At 45.1% G+C, this 20534-nt stretch overlaps 6 protein-coding genes across 6 annotated transcripts; 2 read left to right on the top strand and 4 right to left on the bottom strand.

Annotated features, from left to right (window-relative positions):
- Positions 1–1727: 1727 nt before the first annotated feature.
- On the bottom strand, positions 1728–2562 carry F5891DRAFT_974376 (uncharacterized protein; the record flags this gene model as incomplete). The annotated part of the gene is made up of 6 exons (XM_041376453.1): positions 1728–1766; positions 1814–1926; positions 2015–2030; positions 2180–2278; positions 2346–2365; positions 2418–2562. 6 exons carry the CDS (start codon positions 2560–2562, stop codon positions 1728–1730), a joined length of 432 nt encoding a protein of 143 aa, XP_041233292.1.
- Positions 2563–3786: 1224 nt separating this feature from the next.
- Positions 3787–5341, bottom strand: F5891DRAFT_1180744 (uncharacterized protein; the record flags this gene model as incomplete). The annotated part of the gene is made up of 8 exons (XM_041365976.1): positions 3787–3976; positions 4027–4175; positions 4225–4359; positions 4415–4550; positions 4599–4810; positions 4860–4980; positions 5034–5189; positions 5238–5341. The coding sequence occupies 8 exons, from the start codon at positions 5339–5341 to the stop codon at positions 3787–3789; spliced, it is 1203 nt and encodes a 400-aa protein (XP_041233291.1).
- A 941-nt stretch (positions 5342–6282) lies between these two features.
- On the bottom strand, positions 6283–8150 carry F5891DRAFT_1219901 (Sec1-like protein; the record flags this gene model as incomplete). Its single annotated transcript, XM_041369390.1, has 7 exons — positions 6283–6531; positions 6584–6895; positions 6948–7122; positions 7172–7466; positions 7516–7707; positions 7740–7919; positions 7970–8150. 7 exons carry the CDS (start codon positions 8148–8150, stop codon positions 6283–6285), a joined length of 1584 nt encoding a protein of 527 aa, XP_041233290.1.
- A 345-nt stretch (positions 8151–8495) lies between these two features.
- Positions 8496–9515, top strand: F5891DRAFT_1180742 (uncharacterized protein; the record flags this gene model as incomplete). Its single annotated transcript, XM_041365975.1, has 4 exons — positions 8496–8791; positions 8836–9081; positions 9136–9188; positions 9259–9515. The coding sequence occupies 4 exons, from the start codon at positions 8496–8498 to the stop codon at positions 9513–9515; spliced, it is 852 nt and encodes a 283-aa protein (XP_041233289.1).
- A 54-nt stretch (positions 9516–9569) lies between these two features.
- On the bottom strand, positions 9570–10492 carry F5891DRAFT_974374 (uncharacterized protein; the record flags this gene model as incomplete). The annotated part of the gene is made up of 3 exons (XM_041376452.1): positions 9570–9683; positions 9858–10019; positions 10202–10492. 3 exons carry the CDS (start codon positions 10490–10492, stop codon positions 9570–9572), a joined length of 567 nt encoding a protein of 188 aa, XP_041233288.1.
- Positions 10493–11122: 630 nt separating this feature from the next.
- On the top strand, positions 11123–12095 carry F5891DRAFT_1180740 (uncharacterized protein; the record flags this gene model as incomplete). The annotated part of the gene is made up of 3 exons (XM_041365974.1): positions 11123–11235; positions 11299–11999; positions 12052–12095. The coding sequence occupies 3 exons, from the start codon at positions 11123–11125 to the stop codon at positions 12093–12095; spliced, it is 858 nt and encodes a 285-aa protein (XP_041233287.1).
- Between the last annotated feature and the right edge of the window lie 8439 nt (positions 12096–20534).

The raw sequence follows: 20534 nt of genomic DNA, 5'->3' as shown, positions 1-20534 counted from the left end.
AGCAAGGTCATCGCCGGCGTCCAGAGCGATGAGTGCTGAAGCATCAGAGAGAAGGGTGCCGAAGCAGACTCCGAATCCTGCAATTGGCTACCGAAGTACGAGAACAAGGAGTGTTGAAACACGGGTGCCGGAACTCATGGGTGACTACTGAAGTGCCAAATCTACGGACGCGGGTCGAAGCCTGTATGCGGCCACCGAGGCAGCAGGAATATAATCCCGAGTATAAACGCTGGCTGGAACGTGCAAGAAGCTGTCGAAGCGCCGGGTCAGATGCGCAAACGCTGAAGCGTACACGTGATGAGACTACGGGTGCACAGGTAGGGACTCCAAGGCATGCGAAGAGTGCCGGGACATAATGCCAGAGCCCCAAGCATATGTGCTAAGGTGAGCAGAAGGGCACAACTGAATACATAGAGTACCCAAGCCAATGCTTGCAAGGGCGGCGTGTTGATGAGCGTAACCCGGGTAAAGGGTCAATATATGCGCGAAGGTGAATATAAGCGCTCCCAAGGATGATCGTGAAGCGAAGGACGCACGACCGAAGACTGTCAAAAGGGGGGGAGGTTGTCTCTTAGAACGCGCAAAGTGCCAGAATACGACGTATTGAGTCGAAGACGCGTCGGATTCTCAACTTCAAAGAAGACGAGTGAGCGAGATAAAGAAAGAATTAAGATGCACACATATCATGCGTCGTCGCTCACTTGCTTAGTTTGCTCGCTCGCAGGTTAGCTCAAACGGCACGGTGACAAAAAGAAAGGACAAACAAGGTTCTAATAGAGGCTTATATCATCAGAAAATAAACCAAAATGGTGCATACCATGTAACACTCTGTAACAAGCCAGTAACAGCCAGTAACAGCCAGTACAAGGTGCGCAATTGCTGCCATTCCCACAAACCCGTGACAGACTTGTGTTGGGCTTGCAAGTAACGAAGCATAGCAGAGCATGCAGCGAGGTTTTATGCATACTATTACCGGCCTTGTTATATTTGTATCAGTTGGTTGATCCTTATTTGAGTGATGTTCAATACATGCTACTGCAACGTTTGGGACAATTGTGCTTGCTGGTAGTCCCTTGTGTGAGTGATGAATTTGCTGCATATTGCTACGAGCCTTGTTATACTTGTGTTGGTTGGCAGGCCCTTGTTTCCGTCACGTTCAATACATACTACTACAAATCTTAATATGTTTGTACTTCCAGGCGGGCCTTTGTGTAGGTGATGAACTTCGATGCACGTTCCTACCAGCCTTGTGACATTTGTTGTCACTCGGCAGACCCATGTTTGCATCATGTTTGATACATTCTACTATAACTCTTGTAGCGTTTGTCATTCCTAACGTGTCTCTTGTATAGGTGATGAACTTCCATGCAACTTCCTACAAGCCTTGTTGTGCTTGTGTCACCCGGTAGACTCTTGTTAGCATCATGGTCAATACAAACTAATAAACTCTTGTAACAGTTGCAGTCTCTTGTATGTGTGATAAATTTCCATGCATACTCCTTCCAGTACCGTCGCTGCAACCGGCCAAAGTATGCCGGATGTATCATATCATAACTTTATTCCCCTTCGGTGTTAGCACAAGTGTACCCAGTGCATACTAGTCTCGAGCCCCGGCGTTTGGAGCACACACACGCTAACCTATACTTGTACTCGCCTATGACCCTGCATGTGAGGGTCGCCGGATGCTATTACTGCGGGTAGGATGGTACACGCAGATATCGGACCTGTTACAGGCATTTGCGGGGAGCGAACTGGCATTTTGATAGCTACAAACACGCAGAATATAATTTTATGGGTGAAAAACATCTCAAACCTGCGACGGCACAATGTACACTATTTTCCTCTGAACCAGGAACCTCGCGATTGTGAATGTCCCATCTATTGTCCATTTGTTGACAGCACGAGCACTGGCGAGGTCACTTATAGCTAAAAACAGCAGCAGAAGTTGATCAGCTCACAGACACGAAGTACAGATAATGACCTCGCCACCATCACGATACGACAACGAACGCACCAATATTCCGCAGAGACTACCACACAAACCGCACTTTGGTTGAGTCAAATGCTGGGAAGTAGAAATCAGCAAATTACAGTACTAAGACTAAGTAAATATTTTGAGTACCTGAGTGAATATTTTGCAAGTAGTGCGGGCCCAAGAGTGAAAAAGCAAGATACTCACCATTGGCAAGACTCGTGGAAGCTGCGGAGTCAAAAGTACGATCCTGTTACCGAATGGCCTGTATATAACTCTCCGGGGAGAAGACAAAAGAGGATATATCTATATCACGCACGGAACAACGAGTGATGCTAGTGTAAGGGCATTTGGCCCAACTCTGACACTATACCCATTCGTTTAGGTTTGAATCTGTAAAATTTAAGTTCATAATGGAGGAGAACACACAGGAGAGCACACGTACTTCGGTGCCAGTCACCGTAGTTTGAGCAACTAACGGCTATTGAGACTTCGTGATCCAGAACAAGATGTGACGGTGCTTGTGCATCAAGTCCCCGACTCTGACAACCTGCATTAGGACCTGTTACGCCCAGGTATCCCACAAACATAATTTGCGCTGTATTTTCGCGGTTGTTACGATGGAGCCATAGATCAGACCCACCGTTCTAAAGTTTTGGTTGATCCCAATGCCATGTGGGGAGCTGCAGCCGTGGCGTCATCTTGTACTGATGCGCAAGTCTTGCTTCTTTTGTGAGTGTTGGATGGGCCAAATGCATCATCATTGGACTTATCGTGGTTGTACTGTCACGGTGTAGCATGCCATAGTTGACACGTGGTGCCCCAGAGGAGGTAGGACTTCTTACGCATTCGACCGACACCTCATGGCTCTAACTCGTACTTGGTATGTACCTTGCACCGATGACTTGAAAATAAGGTTCTTCAGGCTCATGCAAGGCGCAAATGACTAGCTGCAACTGACGTAGATTGCATCTGAATTAACTGAAATGGTATGTACATGAATGGGGAGTACTGATTACGCACCTTTCCATATTGTTTTATGGGCCCGACGATTCGAAATAGAAATACTGCCTGCCCGGGTTTAAGTATATCAAAATGTTGGGGTCAGGATTCGGTCAGAATGTTCGGAACTTAGAACTCCTCCAACGCCGCATTTGCATTGCTCGGTTCCAAAAACAGTGTGACACCGAGTATTTGGCACCAGGTGCAGAAACACCATGACCTAAAAATGATGAAGATCAAGAAGGTTGAATGGGCGATTTGTCAGTATGGGTGTCTTGAAATTGTACGGATCGTATTTGTCGACAAAGATCTAGTAGACAACAACAAAAGAATCAATGGAGCAAAATTATGGTATGGCACGCGATCATGCAGGAGCCTTCGCAGTTTAAAGTTGAATTTCCTAGTAGCAAATCAAATTACAATGCAGAGTACACTTAGCTACGAACACACAGGTCAGAAATAAAGCGCAATGTAAGCTAGAGTACAGACCGAAGATGAAAGACAACTACAAGGACATTGGGACAAGCCAATATAAGTGTAAACATTGGAGTGGTGAGCTACGAGAAAGATATGTTGCTGTCAGGCACTACAAGACATGGTACCGTGGTAGGTGAATGTATCGGGATGAAAATAAAATGAAATATGTGCACTTAAGAACGACAAAGTTGAATTGGAGTCAGCAGCGTCTTCTCTTCTGGCGTGGTGCACGTGTTGCTGTCCTTGAAGCTACCTGACGTGCTGACTCATTATTATCTGACACCGCTGGGCCAGAATGTACATTAGCTATATGCACGATTCAAATTACAGGGATTTTAAATACCATGTGTGTTCTCTGCATTGCCACTGCTCTCGATCCTATCTTGTGGACCCTGTTCTCCGTTATCAGGAGAATGCCCATCAGATTCAAAAAAATCGTCCATGTCATCCTCGCTGTCAAACACATGAAGTCCTGCATCTATCCTGGCCTTGGAGCGCCCACGCTGCAGGAGTCCAGGAGTCTCTCTATTCATAATATAGATCAGCATATAAAAGGGAGAGTCGAATAGTCTTACGACTTCCAATGGTCGAGTGTTTCTTGCACCCATTGCTTATTAATACTATTTCCTTCGAACATATTGACTACTCGATCGTACAATAGAACGAGATCGAAGTCTCCGATTTGCTGACGCCATTGCGTTGCAGAACTAAGCTGGAAATATGCCTTAGGTTGATGATCAGTTAAAGCACGTGAATCTCGCACGAGAGCTTACCTGTACGGCTGCGTATGCAATTGCTCGTGGTAGTGGCGATGTCATACCATGAATTCGACCTTTTGGAGCCTTGGTGCCTTTGTGAGCGGTTGCAGAAATGGCACTTGATGGTCCAGTGAATATGTGGCGAAAGACCTGCTCAAATGGTAAAATAGTATTCGACGAACAAGGATAAGAAAGACAAGCATACACGTTTGAGGTAGTATCCTCGAAGACAACCTCGATTTTTCCTGGCGGGGTCCAACATAGACTCATCGTATAGATATGCAGGGAGCTTTGCGACTGTAATTGTGATCTGACCTTCCTTTACCTTATCCATGAAGTCCCTATAGCTGGTTACGTGAGAGCAAATGAATAATATTAGCACGACTTACTGGGGATTTTTGTCAAACACGTCGAGCATCCGCATCGGGCACAGTAGTCGCGCGGTCTGAGGGTGGTTCCATCCACGAACGATTTTACCATGCTGCTTGAGTAGAGGTGGGTTAAACTGGTCAGTTTCAGGGTTCTTGAGCATGTATACCAGCCCCTCTCGCATTAGGCTCCCAGTATCATCGGATCGCGCATCATTTGCGGCACAGGTAAGCTGGCTAGATGTAAGACAAAAACATGAATGATGAACATGATTGTGTTACCGCATGAATAAAATTGTCCAAGGCCGACGGAACTTTTTCAAATCCTGATATAATGTCACTGAAGGTTGGTACAAGCTTCACAAGTTCTTTGTATTGCTTTATACACAACTCCTTCTGATGACTGCGCAGGTAAAATATCAGAGTGCTGGATATCTCAGGTTGCCACAGACTTACTTATTTGAACTTGAAGCTTCTTCATCTGAGGTGTCGGCCCGCAATTCAGAAAACTCGGCTTCCATGCCCTCGTACAAGACATCCTCAAGCACAGCAAATGGGTCAATCGCGAGAGGAAACCACCGAGCTGCATGTAAGTACGGTTCAATTGGACCACTGGTCTGATGGTGAGACAACATGTACCAGCGACAATTTGAAAATTACCAGAATTTTCTTCTACGGCCGCCTCTCACACCAGAGTTCAGGTTGTTGAGCAAATCTTGAAAGTGGGTTGATGTTCCTGATATGTCGGATGGTTCAGGTGTCATGGTGGGCTGGTGCGTGTTTGGATCTAGACAGTCAATGTCAATTGCAGTACTGTTGAAGTTTGAAAGGTCAATTCGAAGATCCGGGCCAAAACCAGAATGAGAAGTAAATGCCTATATGTGGCAAACTGAAGGTTCGGACCAAGGAAATTTTTCGATTTGGACGTCGTCCATTGTCTCTGCACAGAGACGGTCTCAATCCCTTTCTGGCACTCGGCTGCCATTGGTTTAGCTCAACCTGTTTGCCTTGTTAATCTACTTACAAGCTAGTCAGAATTGGCATCACCGCAAGATGAACACCGTCAGCCCTGAATTCGGTCTCACTGGTGAAAAGGTAAAGGAAAATGATATATTCACGTCATCGAAGGCCCGGATCATTCATCACACTTACATAATGCAGATTGAAGTTTGAATATGCATGCTATCGACGTCAAACATCTAAGCCGAGTTTCCCATCACATTTTGGGGAAGAAACTGGCCAATTGTAACATACATAGTCCAATATATAAATAATGTCGCATAAATATTGTGTTTAAGTCAGAGGAACGTACGTCGACAGAAAAAACAGACCAAGCAGACTCCTCAGGTTCTAACAGCGATTAACGTCCTGCAACTGATCATCCGCCAGGCACCAAATCTGTGCGTTTCAGTTAGCAACACTCATTGTTTTCTGGCAAATATTTGAACATCACGCGTGCATTTTTTTTTACCAAAGACGCCAGGATACAGACCCTGGGTGGAGGTTTGGAATTGTGGTGCGGACGGATACTTCCAGTAAGCTCAGGATACACATATATATTTAACCAAGATACAATAATATAGGAGTCTCGCCCTACCATAGGAAAGGTCTGGACCAACAAGTCATGTAGCTGCCATCATTGAGTGTTCGCGTGCAGAGTACAAATTGTGTCAGTGCAATAACGCGCTGCAAAGAAATTTACTCACTAGTTGATTAATGAGCCGCCTCCTGGACCACCTGTACCTCCTGAAAGACCGAGGCCAGTGTGTCGAGAGGCTCGGGGGTCAAGGAAAATGTAATCATCTGTTTCTTGCAGCGACTGGTTCGAAGCTGCAGACGAGTCCATGATCGCCTCAGTAATTCGAGTAACAGGGAGCAATTTGTTCGCCGGTAGGAAGTTCTTGACACCTGAGATAAGATTGTCGAGACCTCCTTCTTTGAGTCGGTCAGTGAGCTAGATAATAAAAATGTTACCATCTATCTGGAGAGCTAAGGATAATACTGACCCTATTTCCGAATGCTGTGAAGCCCCTGAAGAGTTCTCCTTGGCCTGCACCGAGTACGGGCGTCGAGGTTCCTCCAACAGCAGTAGCCACTGTCATCCGCGAGATCTCCCTTGTGCGTCTGACATATTCAAATGATTCGGTATCAGCTCCTGCATTCTTTAACTCCTTTTCCAACTCGACAATGTCGTCCTTCGAGATCGCATTATCCGGTGAAGACAAGTAGAAGACAAGAACTAGGCGCAGTTTATCCTCCGGTGTCAAGGTGCCGCTTGAACGAGGAGAGCGGAGCATCTCCAAAACTGAAGCAACGGTCTAGATAGCAATTAATATCGAAGAATATCGAGCTAGCTGGATGAGGCCGCACCTGTTTACTGATGGCCTCTTCGGTGCTGAAAAGTTCATCAAGCGCACGCTTCTTGATCTGCTCCAGCAATGCAGTGGCTATGTTCATATGGGTGTCGAGAACGGCCTTCCGCGCAGTCAGTTCTGGTAGCTGTGTGATCGCAGTTTTCAAGTGTGCAGCATTGGAAGATATATCACTACAATTCATCTCAATAAACACAATGGCGAAGCTTGAAGAGCACGTACATTTGCGAGATGTCATTAACATCACTGACACCCGTAGATCGTGTGATTTCGGCAGCATCTTGCTTGTATTTGCTCAGTTCCGTGTCGATCTCTTCAGCGACTTGAGGGAATGGGTTTGGTGCATTTTTTGCCCAGAAAAAGTCCTTAGAATCGAGATCGTATGAGCGCTTCTGTGGTTGAGTAACAACTACGCGATTGAGCTTGATCTCTAGACAATCAGACACTAGGGCTTGATACGTCCATCCGTGGCAGATCATCGAAATGAGATCAATATTTCTGTCAAGAATCAGCAGCACTGGAACGGCGTCAGTAGTTTAACACCACGAAGAATAGGACGAACACACGTGGTCGTTGCAGATTCGACAAGCCAGATGCATCTTGCGCGAATAATGATGACGTGGCCCCATGAGTTCGGGAGGCCGAAAGAATCGCATCTCGTATCTTGATATCGAGCTTTTTGCTATCATCTCCGCAGCATTGCCTTTGGGCGCGCGGATGACTGGAACGTGGCCTTATCCGTGCGATATTTAAGTCACCTATCGATGATACATCAATATACCGCACTCACCCATTGTAACAACAGCACTGAAGAGACCATTGGATATGCATTCAATCTCCCCTTCTATCTGTTGTTCAGTGGATGATGGGGAGTTCAGGAGTGTGTAAGATGTTACAGGTGCCTTGGATGGCCCTGCTTGACTAGATGGCGTAGTAGAAGGAAGCGGTGACATAAATATTGATTGAGAACCTGGAAACATGCTTCAGCACACTGAAAACAGAATGACATGCGCAAGATACTCACCTGTTCAACCAAGTCACCTGTTCCGGCGCTGGCGACAGAGGCTGCCAGCTCTTCTAGCAAGGCACGAGGGAGAGGTTCTACAAAGTTGAGGTGGAAGGACCCGTACAAGCATTTGTCGAGGTCTTCAGCTATCCGTAAGAAGCACAATACTTTTACTGTCCCAAACAAATACGGCATTTTTCGCCCCAGGACGAAAAATGACGGCATGTGACGTAAGCATGATGACAGAAAATTGTACGCAGGAACCGTGTTCGATCGTCACCTGACACAAGCCACATGGCACTTTTTCCTTGAGTGATGATGTCACTCAAGGAAAAAGTGCCACGTTTTCTTGATCACATGACTGCGCCTTCCGTTTTGTGACGCCCGTACGTCTACGCAATCATACTTTCTACGTTCGAATAATCACTGTCTATCCTCACGCAACTCCGAGATTGTCCGCTCCGTCTCTCGAAAATTTCGGTTGCATAGCCGCTACAACACTACCAAGATTGAATACATACGGTGAATCAGGTACGTTTTATGTTCATTTCATCACTCATCCCCTCAAACTCATTCTCCCGCATACAGGTCCTCCATATCCAACTCTTCTTCGATATCTCCTTTGGCACACTCCAGCGCTCCTCCCTCACCGAGCCCCCAAGTGCTTTGACACCCTCTGCATCTCCAGGCGTTTCACGCTGCCCTATGCCTTCGCCTTCGCCAATTCTAGCACCAGACAGTACCACTCAACCTGTCGCCTCACAACATGAGTGTGCGCGCAAGAGTTTTTGGACAAACATTTTGCAATTTACTCGGACCACCCTGTCATTCCCACCGTGGGCCCGTATCCCTCTTCATGTATATCCATCTTATGAGACAGTGAGGATGAACACATTGCCGAGCCGGAGAAGTTCAGGAGGAAAGGGTCATCATCTGCCAAGGTGCGTTTCTACAACCCCATTCAGTATCGTCACCTTTTGACGCTTGACAATTATAAACGCCTCACTTCACATCTTTCCCGCACAAAGGGTGAAATCGTTCTTAAGGGTCGCGCTGACGCTGCGAGGAAAATACTCGAGCTCACCATTGTGAAGAATGTTGCGGGCTGCGATTCATTGTCAGAAGAGTCAGTATTCCCTTGTGTTAGAAATGTGATTCTGATAGCACGGTGTCCATAAAGAACTCTTTGGTCCGATATTGCCTATCGTGCCCGTGGATTCGCTCGATCAGGCGGTTAACTTTGTCAATGCACGGTAAGTTCTTCTCTCAAAATCTAACTCGTCGACTGATTTGTCGCACCAAGATCTCATCCACGATGCGCACTCCCTTCGCTCGTTCATGTCATTCAAGTACACTCCCACCATCAGCCTCCAAATTCCGCGCACGTCTCTTTCTACTAATACTATCAATTGGGAAACCGTACCTTCTGAGGCCACAGAGCCTGCACCTACTGTTGCTTCAGAGCCTGCACCTGCACCCTCCGAATCTTTGAAATTGACACTTCACGCGATATGCGTTGTATGCACATCCAGAATAGAGATTGTTTTCCCTAAAATGTGATGCTAGCACGATTGTAGGACGCCGTTCATGGATGTAAAATGGTTTCACCACTGATCACGCTTTCACCACTGCCTCGCCACGATTGCTTGCTTGAACGTTTCTGGATGCTGTGCGTCCGAATACTGTCTCCACCATTGTCCAATTACTCTGAGACTCGCTCGAGTTTGGCTGTCCACTTTCGCTCAAGACTGGTCATGACATTGTCTACTCTAGATTCTTAGTTGTTATGACACTAGTATCAAGAGTCAATACGGCAATTCACATCCCATGGTTTTCGATAGCATTACAGATTTCAAGAAGAACTGTGTTTTGCCTGTCGATGACCACTTCAATCCTACTCACAACCTCACGCACTTCCACAACTTCCTGCATGACCTTGGCTAGTGCCGATTCCCCTTCAAACAACTCGAATTTTCTTTCTATCTTCCTGTGTTTCACAGGTGGCTGAAGCTCAACAACAGGTACTGATGTTGCCCTCACGTCCTGGCCAAAGTTACGTGGAATCTGCGTGTGGTGAGTGTGTCAGTCGAAAATTTGAGCTGGGCGTACTCACAACATCATCATGATCGTCAGACCTCTTTCACTTTGAACGACGTGCGTCACCATTATAGTGATCGCCATCTTGAACTTCCAACTGCTGAAATTAGATCTGTTACAATCGCTACCTATAATCCACAGACACATACTGGCTTTGGTTGTTCCGCTCCAAACTCATCTGCAAGCTGAAATGCCTGCTCATTGTCAGGAGGTGAAGGTGAAGGTTTGAACCTTTCAAGTATATTATATTTATAGCATCCACAGGAATATACGGGGGCGCCTTGGCCATGGGCAGACCCAGGGCATCCAAAATGACTTTCTGGAGTAGACCTCCTGGAGCCCTCAAACTTGAAGTTAGCGTACGCTAAGATTGCATCAGCCCCATCATTGAAGTCAGAAGGACGAGAGTCATTGGTATGAGTGTCGCAGTCAGATGACATGTTTCTTGCTTACTCCGTCGAATGTAAGGGTTTTTAAAATATTTTACTGTGTTATGACTCTGACTGCATTTGATGCACAGTGGTAACTTGTCCGAATCTATGCTCTCTGATGCAACGCAGAACAACCAAACAGAAATCAACTTCCTAAACAGTTGCTCGGTCAGGGTTCAAGACGGAGCTTCGTGACATTAAATTAGAGCTGCACACATTTTACCCTGAATGATTGCACCTACATTGCCACTCTGAGTTCTAATGCCCTTAAAGAGGTCTGGTCACTCCTGCCAGTGGGGGACAGTATCAGGTTAGAGTCGTTTAAGATCCGAGTATCTCAACTTCAAGTTTAGGTTAGACACGTCTCTCATCCCGTCTCCTGCCTCTTACAGTATAGTGCAACATTGCAGAGCGCGAATGGGGTTTGACTCGGAGGTAGGGCAAACAGTAGTAAATTGTCCAATGTTACCGGGAGTGACGCAAAGACAGGAAAGCTAATCTCGAAGGAGATACACGTTTAGTGTATTGGAGTTTCTGGTTTTTTTAGCTTAGATAATTGTGGCGTCTGCGTTACCACTTTGAGCAGCCGTCACAATAATGTTGAACTCTATGTCGCCAATTCGGGACTTGGACTCAGTCATGCCAATGCCAGTGTTTCCCCTCGAACTCGAGAGAGAGATTATTATCCTCGCTATTGATTGTATGCAGCAAGCTTACTCCCTCCTGTTCGTTTCACAGAGGGTACGTTACTGGTGAGCAATTCGGAAGGGTTGAGGCAAAGCGCCTTGCTATGTTACTGACTACTACTGCTGCAGGATTGAGAGTTTGCTTTATCGAAAAATCGTTTTATCAAATGAAAATATTGCTATATCCTTTCTTTCATCACTTCGTATTCGGTGCCAGCGCAGTGGGGATTTCGCTCGAGGCATTGTGAAATCATTGTGCATCGAGGGCGATGTACTTCTGAGTACGGCTGCAGAGATCCTTTCGCTATGCAGCGGTGCCACCAATCTTGCATTATGGATTGCGCCATCGGACTTCAATGGAACGACAAATCCTCTGCTGCAGCCCTTGAATAACCTCCCACTAATGTCATTATCGCTTAGTATATCCTTGATTTTTCGCTACACCAAATTTGTCTCCCTTGGTGCTTTCAAGGCCTTCAGTACAGTAACGCATCTCGAAATTCTCAACGGCTGGGTCCTATGGAACTCTACCATTGGTCTGGAGTATCTTGACGGATTGACGCACTTGTGTCTACATATCCATACGCAGAGGACCAAGCCAGATTTGGTAGTGTCCCTTCTTGCTCGCTCACACCTCCAAGTACTTGTTTTTCGTATCTCCGAAGATATCAACGCAGTCCAAACATTCCTGGAATTTAATTCCCTCAGCGACTCTCGCATCGTGCTGGTATCTCAAGTTCCCACTGCCTGGGGTGAATTTGGAGGTGGCGACATGTCTCTCTGGAAGGATGCTGATCAGGTAGTAGATTGGAGGCGCACTAGTACACAAGGTATGTCTCTATATCCTGCAGGCACCCTATGACCGGCTAATGCTTTCGACAGGGGGGCCTTTCGGTGTACCATCATCGGATATTATACATTTCTGACCTTTCGGTCATTTCGTATCATGATATACTTTGTGGCTAGTAATCATCTTCGATCAGCGCGATGTAGAGACTCCGATGTGCTACCATATATATACAGTGGCTCAAAAAAGTGTCCCAATGTTTGTAGCTTTTCATGTAATTGCTATATCATGTGTCGAGACATGGGAATATGACTAAGCTTTAGGGTGATGTCGGAAAGGTCTGCATCTCAGCTTCATTTCGGTTCCCTATACCGTGGGAAACTAATGACATTATGTGAAGATATGAGTATTTTAATTTGATGACTCATTGGGACACTTTTTTGACTTTGAGTTTTACTAATGTAATCTCTATAATTCTAGTACTGTGTGTGACCTCCTTCTGCTCCAATCACTTCTGCCACTCTTCTAAACATATTCTCTATCAATTTTGGGTATTTCTCTTTGGTGATTCCATCATACTCTGCTGTAACACTGTCTCATAGTTGGAATAGCCCCTACAGTGAATCTTGATATGCTACAAGTAATTTCTTGAGTGATTCTCAGGGGTATTCAATATGATTGATGTCTTGGGTCTATGTTGAACATGATAGAATAGTAATATTATGGTCTTTAAGTTATTTGGTAGCCAATCTAGAAGGTTGCTCTATAAGACTTAAGATCTCTTAATCACTATATTCTAATTGGAAAGACTGCTGATGCTAATAAAGTGATTAAATTGATTATTTCCATCATTCCTATGACTATCTCTACTCAAATAGTCAGACAGACTCTCAAGACAGCCCATCTTAAAGCTATAATCAAGAAAAACAGATTCCTCTGTCTCCAACCTATAGAAATAAAAGACAAGATGCTACTTTCAAGTACAAATATTGGACTGCTAATAGCTGAAAGAGGTTTATCTAGTTAGATAAGGTTAAAATCAATAGGATGAAATCATATGGCAAGGAATTTATATTAAAATAGATAAGACAATCATTAAGATAAAGAAAAGTTAAATAAACACCTTAAGTTTCAAGACAAAACTTGATGGTATAGGACTATATGAGATAAAATGGAGTGGGAATCTTCTATGAAGCAAAGGGGAGGATGAATACAGAGTAGTAAATACTCATTTGACAGGAGTGTCTGCTAAGAAGCATGCAGAAGTTATGAGTTAATGAAGAAGATACTGTTTTGTGATAAGACAATGACCCTAAGTATACCTCTAAATAAGCCACCAATAGCTTGCAAACCATGATATTACTATTCTATCATGTTCAACATAGACCCAAGACATCAACCATATTGAATACCCCTGAGAATCACTCAAGAAATTACTTGTAGCATATCAAGATTCACTGTAGGGGCTATTCCAACTATGAGACAGTGTTACAGCAGAGTATGATGGAATCACCAAAGAGAAATACCCAAAATTGATAGAGAATATGTTTAGAAGAGTGGCAGAAGTGATTGGAGCAGAAGGAGGTCACACACAGTACTAGAATTATAGAGATTACATTAGTAAAACTCAAAGTCAAAAAAGTGTCCCAATGAGTCATCAAATTAAAATACTCATATCTTCACATAATGTCATTAGTTTCCCACGGTATAGGGAACCGAAATGAAGCTGAGATGCAGACCTTTCCGACATCACCCTAAAGCTTAGTCATATTCCCACGTCTCGACACATGATATAGCAATTACATGAAAAGCTACAAACATTGGGACACTTTTTTGAGCCACTGTATTGTGCGTTTAACATCTTCTTCGGCGTGTCGATATGTACTATGATGGATAGTAGGGCTGCTGGTGATGAAGGTTTACTTTCTACTGGACAGGCGTCGCACGACACTACATTCTCACCTACTGTTTCCAGCAGCTTTCCACGTTATGGCCCAGAGCTAGTACTCTGATGTGAATGGCCGGCTTCATTGAGGTAACTGATGATATGGACAAAGAAATCCATGACCATGAGAGGACAGAGGCGGTGAAAAACGGTAAGGCATTCAGGTGAAATGATTTCTATGTCGTCCACTGTCCTGACCCCCAGTGAAATCAGCGGACGGAGAAACTTTTCAATCCACCCACGCCGTGGCTCCGCCTTTTCAAGTTCGGCCAGAAAATCATGGATGGAAGGATAAGACATGTGGGGGTCAGTCTCGAGCTCCAAGTCGGTAAGTATAGATGACATGGAGTTTGTGTTTTGGGAGTTATATGCGGGCTTATGGCCTGAGGGGTATTGTTACTTCGTATCAATTCAATTCAATGACATTCTGACACTTGTTGTAAAGGATTTAAAACATGATTTGCCTGCTGGCACATGATAACATATGAATATCCGGGCGTAGCTTTGGTTTAGAGTTCCTACTTCAGGTGATTATCCCTTGGTTTAGTGTCTCCGCATCTGATTTGGTTTAGAGTGCCCGTCTTTCCATTTCATTCAAGAATTGTTTTTTCTTCCTCCTCGTGGACCGCACGGTTTTATTCAATTAACTTGATTAGGCCCATCTTTGATCTGATCACATTGATCGACAGAATCATTTTATTCCCTCGGTTTAACGTCTCCGCATCTGATTTGGTTTAGAGTCCTTGCCCTTCCATTTCATTCAAGAAACAGTTTTTCTTGCTGCGCCTTTGCTCAGGTTGACCGCAAGGTTTTATTTAATCACCTGTCAGTTCATGTGCGTTAACTTGATTAGGCCCATCTTTGATCTAATTACATTGATTGACAGAATTATTTTATTTCCTCGGTTTAATGTCTCCACTTCTGATTTGGCTTAGAGTCCCCACCTTTCCATTTCACTCAAGAAATCGCTCCGCCCTTACTCAAGTTGACCGCAAGGTTTATGTAATCGCTGTCAGTTCACACATGTTAACTTGATTAGGCTCGTCTCACACTGATTGACAGAATCATCCCGGAGCCAACTCTACTAATTATTAATCGATTCTATCACCTGTTCAGTCAATACGTATGTGACGTACTGTCCACACAGGTTTGAAGAATGTACGAAGCCGATATTCCAAAGGTCCTGGATCTTCGGAAATGCACGTAGTACATCATCATCATACCGAGTCAATCTCATTGATAATATCTCAGTCAAACAACGCCTAGTACTACGAGCGGGTAAGTCTTAGTTTACTGTTACATCTCGAGCATTGGCAAGGAGACTGACTCTTAGTATATAACTGAAGCACCTCCAGTCGCTCAGGCTGGGCTTTGATGCACAGACTTCGGAGATATGTCGGAGCTTAAATTTATGTTGCCACAGACCACGGTGTGCGCTGCAGTTGATCGCCATCAATGCAGGCAACATCTTATGTTTTATTCTTAACCAGTCTTTTTCTGATGGCTATGATATGCCGAGGCTGTCGAAGGGAATTCGAAACACGTGGAGGACTTACCACCCATAAGCGCTCATGTGTAACCAAGCTTACAGAGGCTACAGTGACGTCTCTGACCAAACGACGGCGTGGTCATGAAGCCCAGCAAGTTGCCAAAGTTCGTCGTCAAGAAGAAGAGGAAGCTGCCAGCAGGGCTCGTGAAGAGATTCGTGATAATGCAGCTGTTAATACAGTTAACCTTGTGATTTACACTATTCCGCACCCCTTCATGCACGTTTATCTGACAGTTTTTCAAGACTCAAAGATCTCCATCGCCCCCTGTGTATCGTTCGTCAGGGTTACCAAATCGTCGACGACGTTTGCCAAAGAGATTTCGCGATGATCTCCCTCCGACGCCAATTGTTGTGCCTCCATCAGCTCTGGATGATGTGGTGGCCGCGGTACCAGAGCCCAACCAGTATGACTCTGTCCATCCCATTACTGTCACAACAGCGCGCGATCTTTATGGCATCTACCGAGAATATAGCCACTCAATTCCATCATTCAATCCTGATAATTTTACCTCAGTTGCGCATATCTCCGATTCACCTACATTCGCCAAGAGTCAGGACAGCGCAGAGGCTCGGCCTTGGTGGTCTGGGTTTGGCAAGTCGATTCAATCCAATCAGACACAGTTTTTCGCACCATTCCTCAATGCAACAACCTTTCGGCTCATGTGTTGGTTTTATGGCGGTTCAAACATGAAGTCACTCACGGAGTTGGACCGTCTTGTCAAAGAAGTTATTCTTGCAGATGATTTTGATAAAGCTCATCTTGTAAACTTCCGTGGTGTCAAAGAGGCTAACCGTCTCGATAGTTATCAAGGTAATCCTCAAGATGTACGATCTTCGTTCTCCGCAGGAGATGGATGGATGGAAACGACAGTCAAGATCCGCCTCCCTGCTGATGGAGTCAAGCATGATTCGGAGTCTATGGCCCCAGAACTTGAGGTTCCTGGCCTTTTTTACCGGCGACCACTTGAAGTCATTAAGGCAGCATTCCGTGAAACTACCGCTGAACGATTCCATCTTACCCCCTTCAAGATGTTCTATCAGCCATCGGATGACGAGCCACCTGAACGTGTCTACGGGGAAATTTACAATTCACCTGCAATGCTTGAGGAGCATGACCGAATCCGCTCACAACCACGGGAAGGTGGCTGCACACTTGAGACAGTGGTCGCAGCAGTTATGCTGTGGTCTGACTCTACTCACTTGGCAAGTTTCGGAACGGCTTCCCTATGGCCCATTTATCTGTTTCTTGGTAACCAGTCAAAGTATGTGCGAGGAAAGCCAGCAGCTTTTGCTGCGCACCATCTCGCTTACATTCCCAAGGTACGATCATGATATACCTATTACCCTCGATATGTTCTGATAGTTCATGGATTCGAAGCTATCCGATACCCTCCAAGATTTCTATCGGAGTTGTTTCAATAGACCTGCTACTTCTGAAATCCTCACATTCTGTCGGCATGAGCTCATGCATGCTATCTAGCTTCTCCTCATGGATGATGAGTTCGTGCATGCGTACGAGTTCAGTATTGTGATAGAGTTCCTCGACGGTGTTTCTCGCAGAGTATTTCCTCGATTTTTTACATACTCAGCCGATTATCCTGAGAAGTCCATCAAAATGCTATCATTTTTTATGTATTGATTGATTTATGTTGCAGAACTCTTCTCGCATCAATTAAATTCCTTGCACAATGTCCATGTCCTAGATGCCTGATCCCGAAGATGAAAATCGGAGGCATTGGGACAAAGGCTGACCGACGTTGGCGCGAGAACGAAATTCGCGAAGATGGGAATGTAGTCTGGAGTATCATCAAGCGAGTTCGCGAGTGGTTATATGTTCAAGGTACAAACATCACAAGTGTGTATGTCAAGCGAATGCTTGCTCCGCAATCCCTTGTTCCAACATTGGTGTGTGTATGTCTGTACTGTGCGATTGATTCTTTTAACAAAGTGATTTAGAATGCATTCTCAACTCGACTTTCTCGCTTCGGCTTCAACTTTTACTCGATGTTTGTTCCTGATTTACTTCATGAGTTCGAGCTCGGAGTTTGGAAGGCAGTGTTCATACATCTTCTGCGAGTACTGTATGCGCACGGTAACGACACCATTCAGTCATTAAACCGACGGCGAGTTGCTTTTGTTGTAGAATATATCTCTTGCTCATACTATCAGAAGATATCGGCAAGTCCCTACCTTTGGTCGAGGTACCATTCGAAAGTTCAGCAACAATGCATCTGGAATGAAGAAGCTTGCTGCACGCGATTTCGAGGACCTTTTGCAAGTAAGTGTTTACTTGTACCAATTATTTGATTGACATGATCTAATCTCTCATACTACTATAGTGTTCCATTCCCGTTTTTGAAGACCTTCTTCCAGCAACAATAAATGTTCTCGTTCTCGATCTTCTATTCGAGCTTGCCACTTGGCAAGGACTGGCTAAACTACGCATCCACACTGACTCTACATTGTCCTTCCTCGACTCGTCAACAACCCGGATTGGCAAAGTTTTACGCCGCTTTGTCAGCGAGACAGAGAAGGAGTACGACACATATGACCTACCCAGTGAAGAGGCTGCTCGTGGACGTTATAAGGCACGCAAAGCAGCACAGGGACGATCCGATAGTGACATTCGTGAGAAATCTACTGTGGGATTCTCAAAATGTCGCAGACGTTTTAATTTTCAAACTTATAAACTTCATGCACTCGGTGATTATGTCAATACAATCCGGCGATTCGGTACTACTGACAACTACTCGACTATGCTGGTATGTGACAGATTCTCATGATTTTATTCGTTATACTGATCTATGCCAGGGCGAGCTTGAACATCGACGTGTAAAACGCTTCTACCCACGAGTCAACAAGTCCCAATTCACATCCGGCATTGCAAAGCAACAACGTCGCGAGAGGATCCTGTTCCGGATGGGAAATAGATCAACAGGCCATAAAAAAGGCGAAGGAAAGCATCAGACTCAGAAAACAGTTTCTTCCGATGCTCCATCATTACGCTTTGAGGACTCCGATCAACTGCCTTTCACTGACCCTCGTGCACATTACCACATTTCTACTGGAGTGCGGCACTACCTGAATATTTCTCAGTGGCTCAGAAAGAACGCAAATGATCCTGCCTTTACAGTGAATTTTTCCTTACTTGACATTGATGATGCTTACTAGAACGATCAGGACTTTCTTCCACGACTCAAGGACCACATTATCTCGCGATTGAGAGAATATGACTATGACGGCGATGAAATTTCCTTCACACCCGCTGAACGTAATCACCTCATATTGATCAATGACCGAATCTATCGACATAAAGTACTTCGTGTCAACTACACGTCATATGATCTGCAACGAGCACAGGATTCTCTCAATCCCCGCACTCATGCTGATATCATGGTCCTGTCCCACGAAAACGACAAGGTCGATGTACATCCTTACTGGTATGCTCGGATCATTGGTGTATTTCACACATTTGTTGTTTTCAATGACACTGCTGCGGGTACGTCGTCGCATGAGTCAAAGCAGATTGATTTTGTTTGGGTGCGTTGGTTTGGTCGTGATCTCGAGCATCGAGCAGGCTGGCGAGCAAAACGGCTGCATCGGGTTGGTTTCATTCCAAGCAGTGACGCTGGAGCATTTGGATTTATCGACCCCAAACAAATCATTCGTGGAGTCCACCTGATACCTGCCTTCGCGAAGGGTCACACGACAGACTTACTACCACCATCTATCATACGGCATCCAAGCGAGAACGACGAAGACTGGGTCTATTACTATGTCAATGCGTGAGTCCCCTTTACATAAATTGATTTTCATCGCTGACATGACTAGTTTCGTTGACCGCGATATGTTTATGAGATTTCGTGGTGGTGGCATGGGACATCGCACAACTCGCGAAGCAACACAGTGCTTCTTCCATGATCGTGATCCGCTTGATAACATTGGGCCGAACAGCGGAGGCACCGGGAATGACGATGACGACGAGATCGATGAGCCTGGCACTGGCTCCTCTACTACTGACAATGCCCTGGAGCCAGAGAATGATGAACTGGAGTATGATGACTATGGTTACTCCGGAATTGAGCAAAGAGAAGAGGGTGAGGACAATGACGAGGATGGTGACGAGGATGGTGACCAAGCAGACGAGAAGGAGAACATCGACGGGGATGATGACGTTGTGGATGATGAGCTGGGCGCGGAGGATGGCGAAAATGGTGATGAGGAGCTAGAAGGATTCGACGAGTTCTGACTTAATGCATACTTGGACTCTGGCCGATGGCAGACGTCATCACACTTCCAACCTCTTCATGTACCTCTGATCGTGCATCCTTCTGTCAATCGTTATACAAACTATGCACATTTTAACCCTGAAACTTCTCATTCCCCACATATCTGTGACTACTTGTATAGGACATACAACTATTTCATGCATACCTCCGCAATTATGTTAGTACCTCACAAGCTTCGCACATTTCTTGTACCAGTTTTCATTTTGTATATTTTTGCTATGACTAGCATACAGGCTACAATCTCATGCACGCCTTCACACTCCTGTTAGTTTCTTTGCAAGCTTCACGCATTTCGTGTATGAGCCCTACATTTTACACACGTCTGTTAGGATTTATATACAAGCTACAATCTCAATCATACCTCCACACTTCTGTCTGTCACTATAGCAGCTTCGCACACTACCGGTACAAGCTTTACATTTCACACATGTCTGTCACTACTTGTATATGTACTACAATCTCATACATATTATCTACCAGTCTGCTCCGGGTTTGTAACCTCTACAAGGCAGTAACCGGCCATACATGCAAGCGGAAGTTCGCATACTTGCCTTACATTTTGCACAAGACTTGTATACAGGCTATAATCTCATGCATACCTTCACACTCCTGTTTTTTACAGTACAAGCTTCACACACTTCCGGTAGAAGCTTTACATTTTCCACATGTCTGTTACTACTTACATATGAACTACAACGTACTACAATCTCGTACATACCAACTACAAGGGTTTGTAAGCCATAAAAGGCAGTACCCGGCCATACACGCAAACTGCTCTTTTGTTGATGATACACC

The sequence above is a fragment of the Suillus fuscotomentosus genome (genome assembly GCF_016647785.1).
Source record: "Suillus fuscotomentosus strain FC203 chromosome Unknown F5891scaffold_2, whole genome shotgun sequence".
In the NCBI taxonomy this organism is placed as follows: Eukaryota; Fungi; Basidiomycota; class Agaricomycetes; order Boletales; family Suillaceae; genus Suillus; species Suillus fuscotomentosus.
This window is presented reverse-complemented; position numbering and strand designations above follow the sequence as displayed.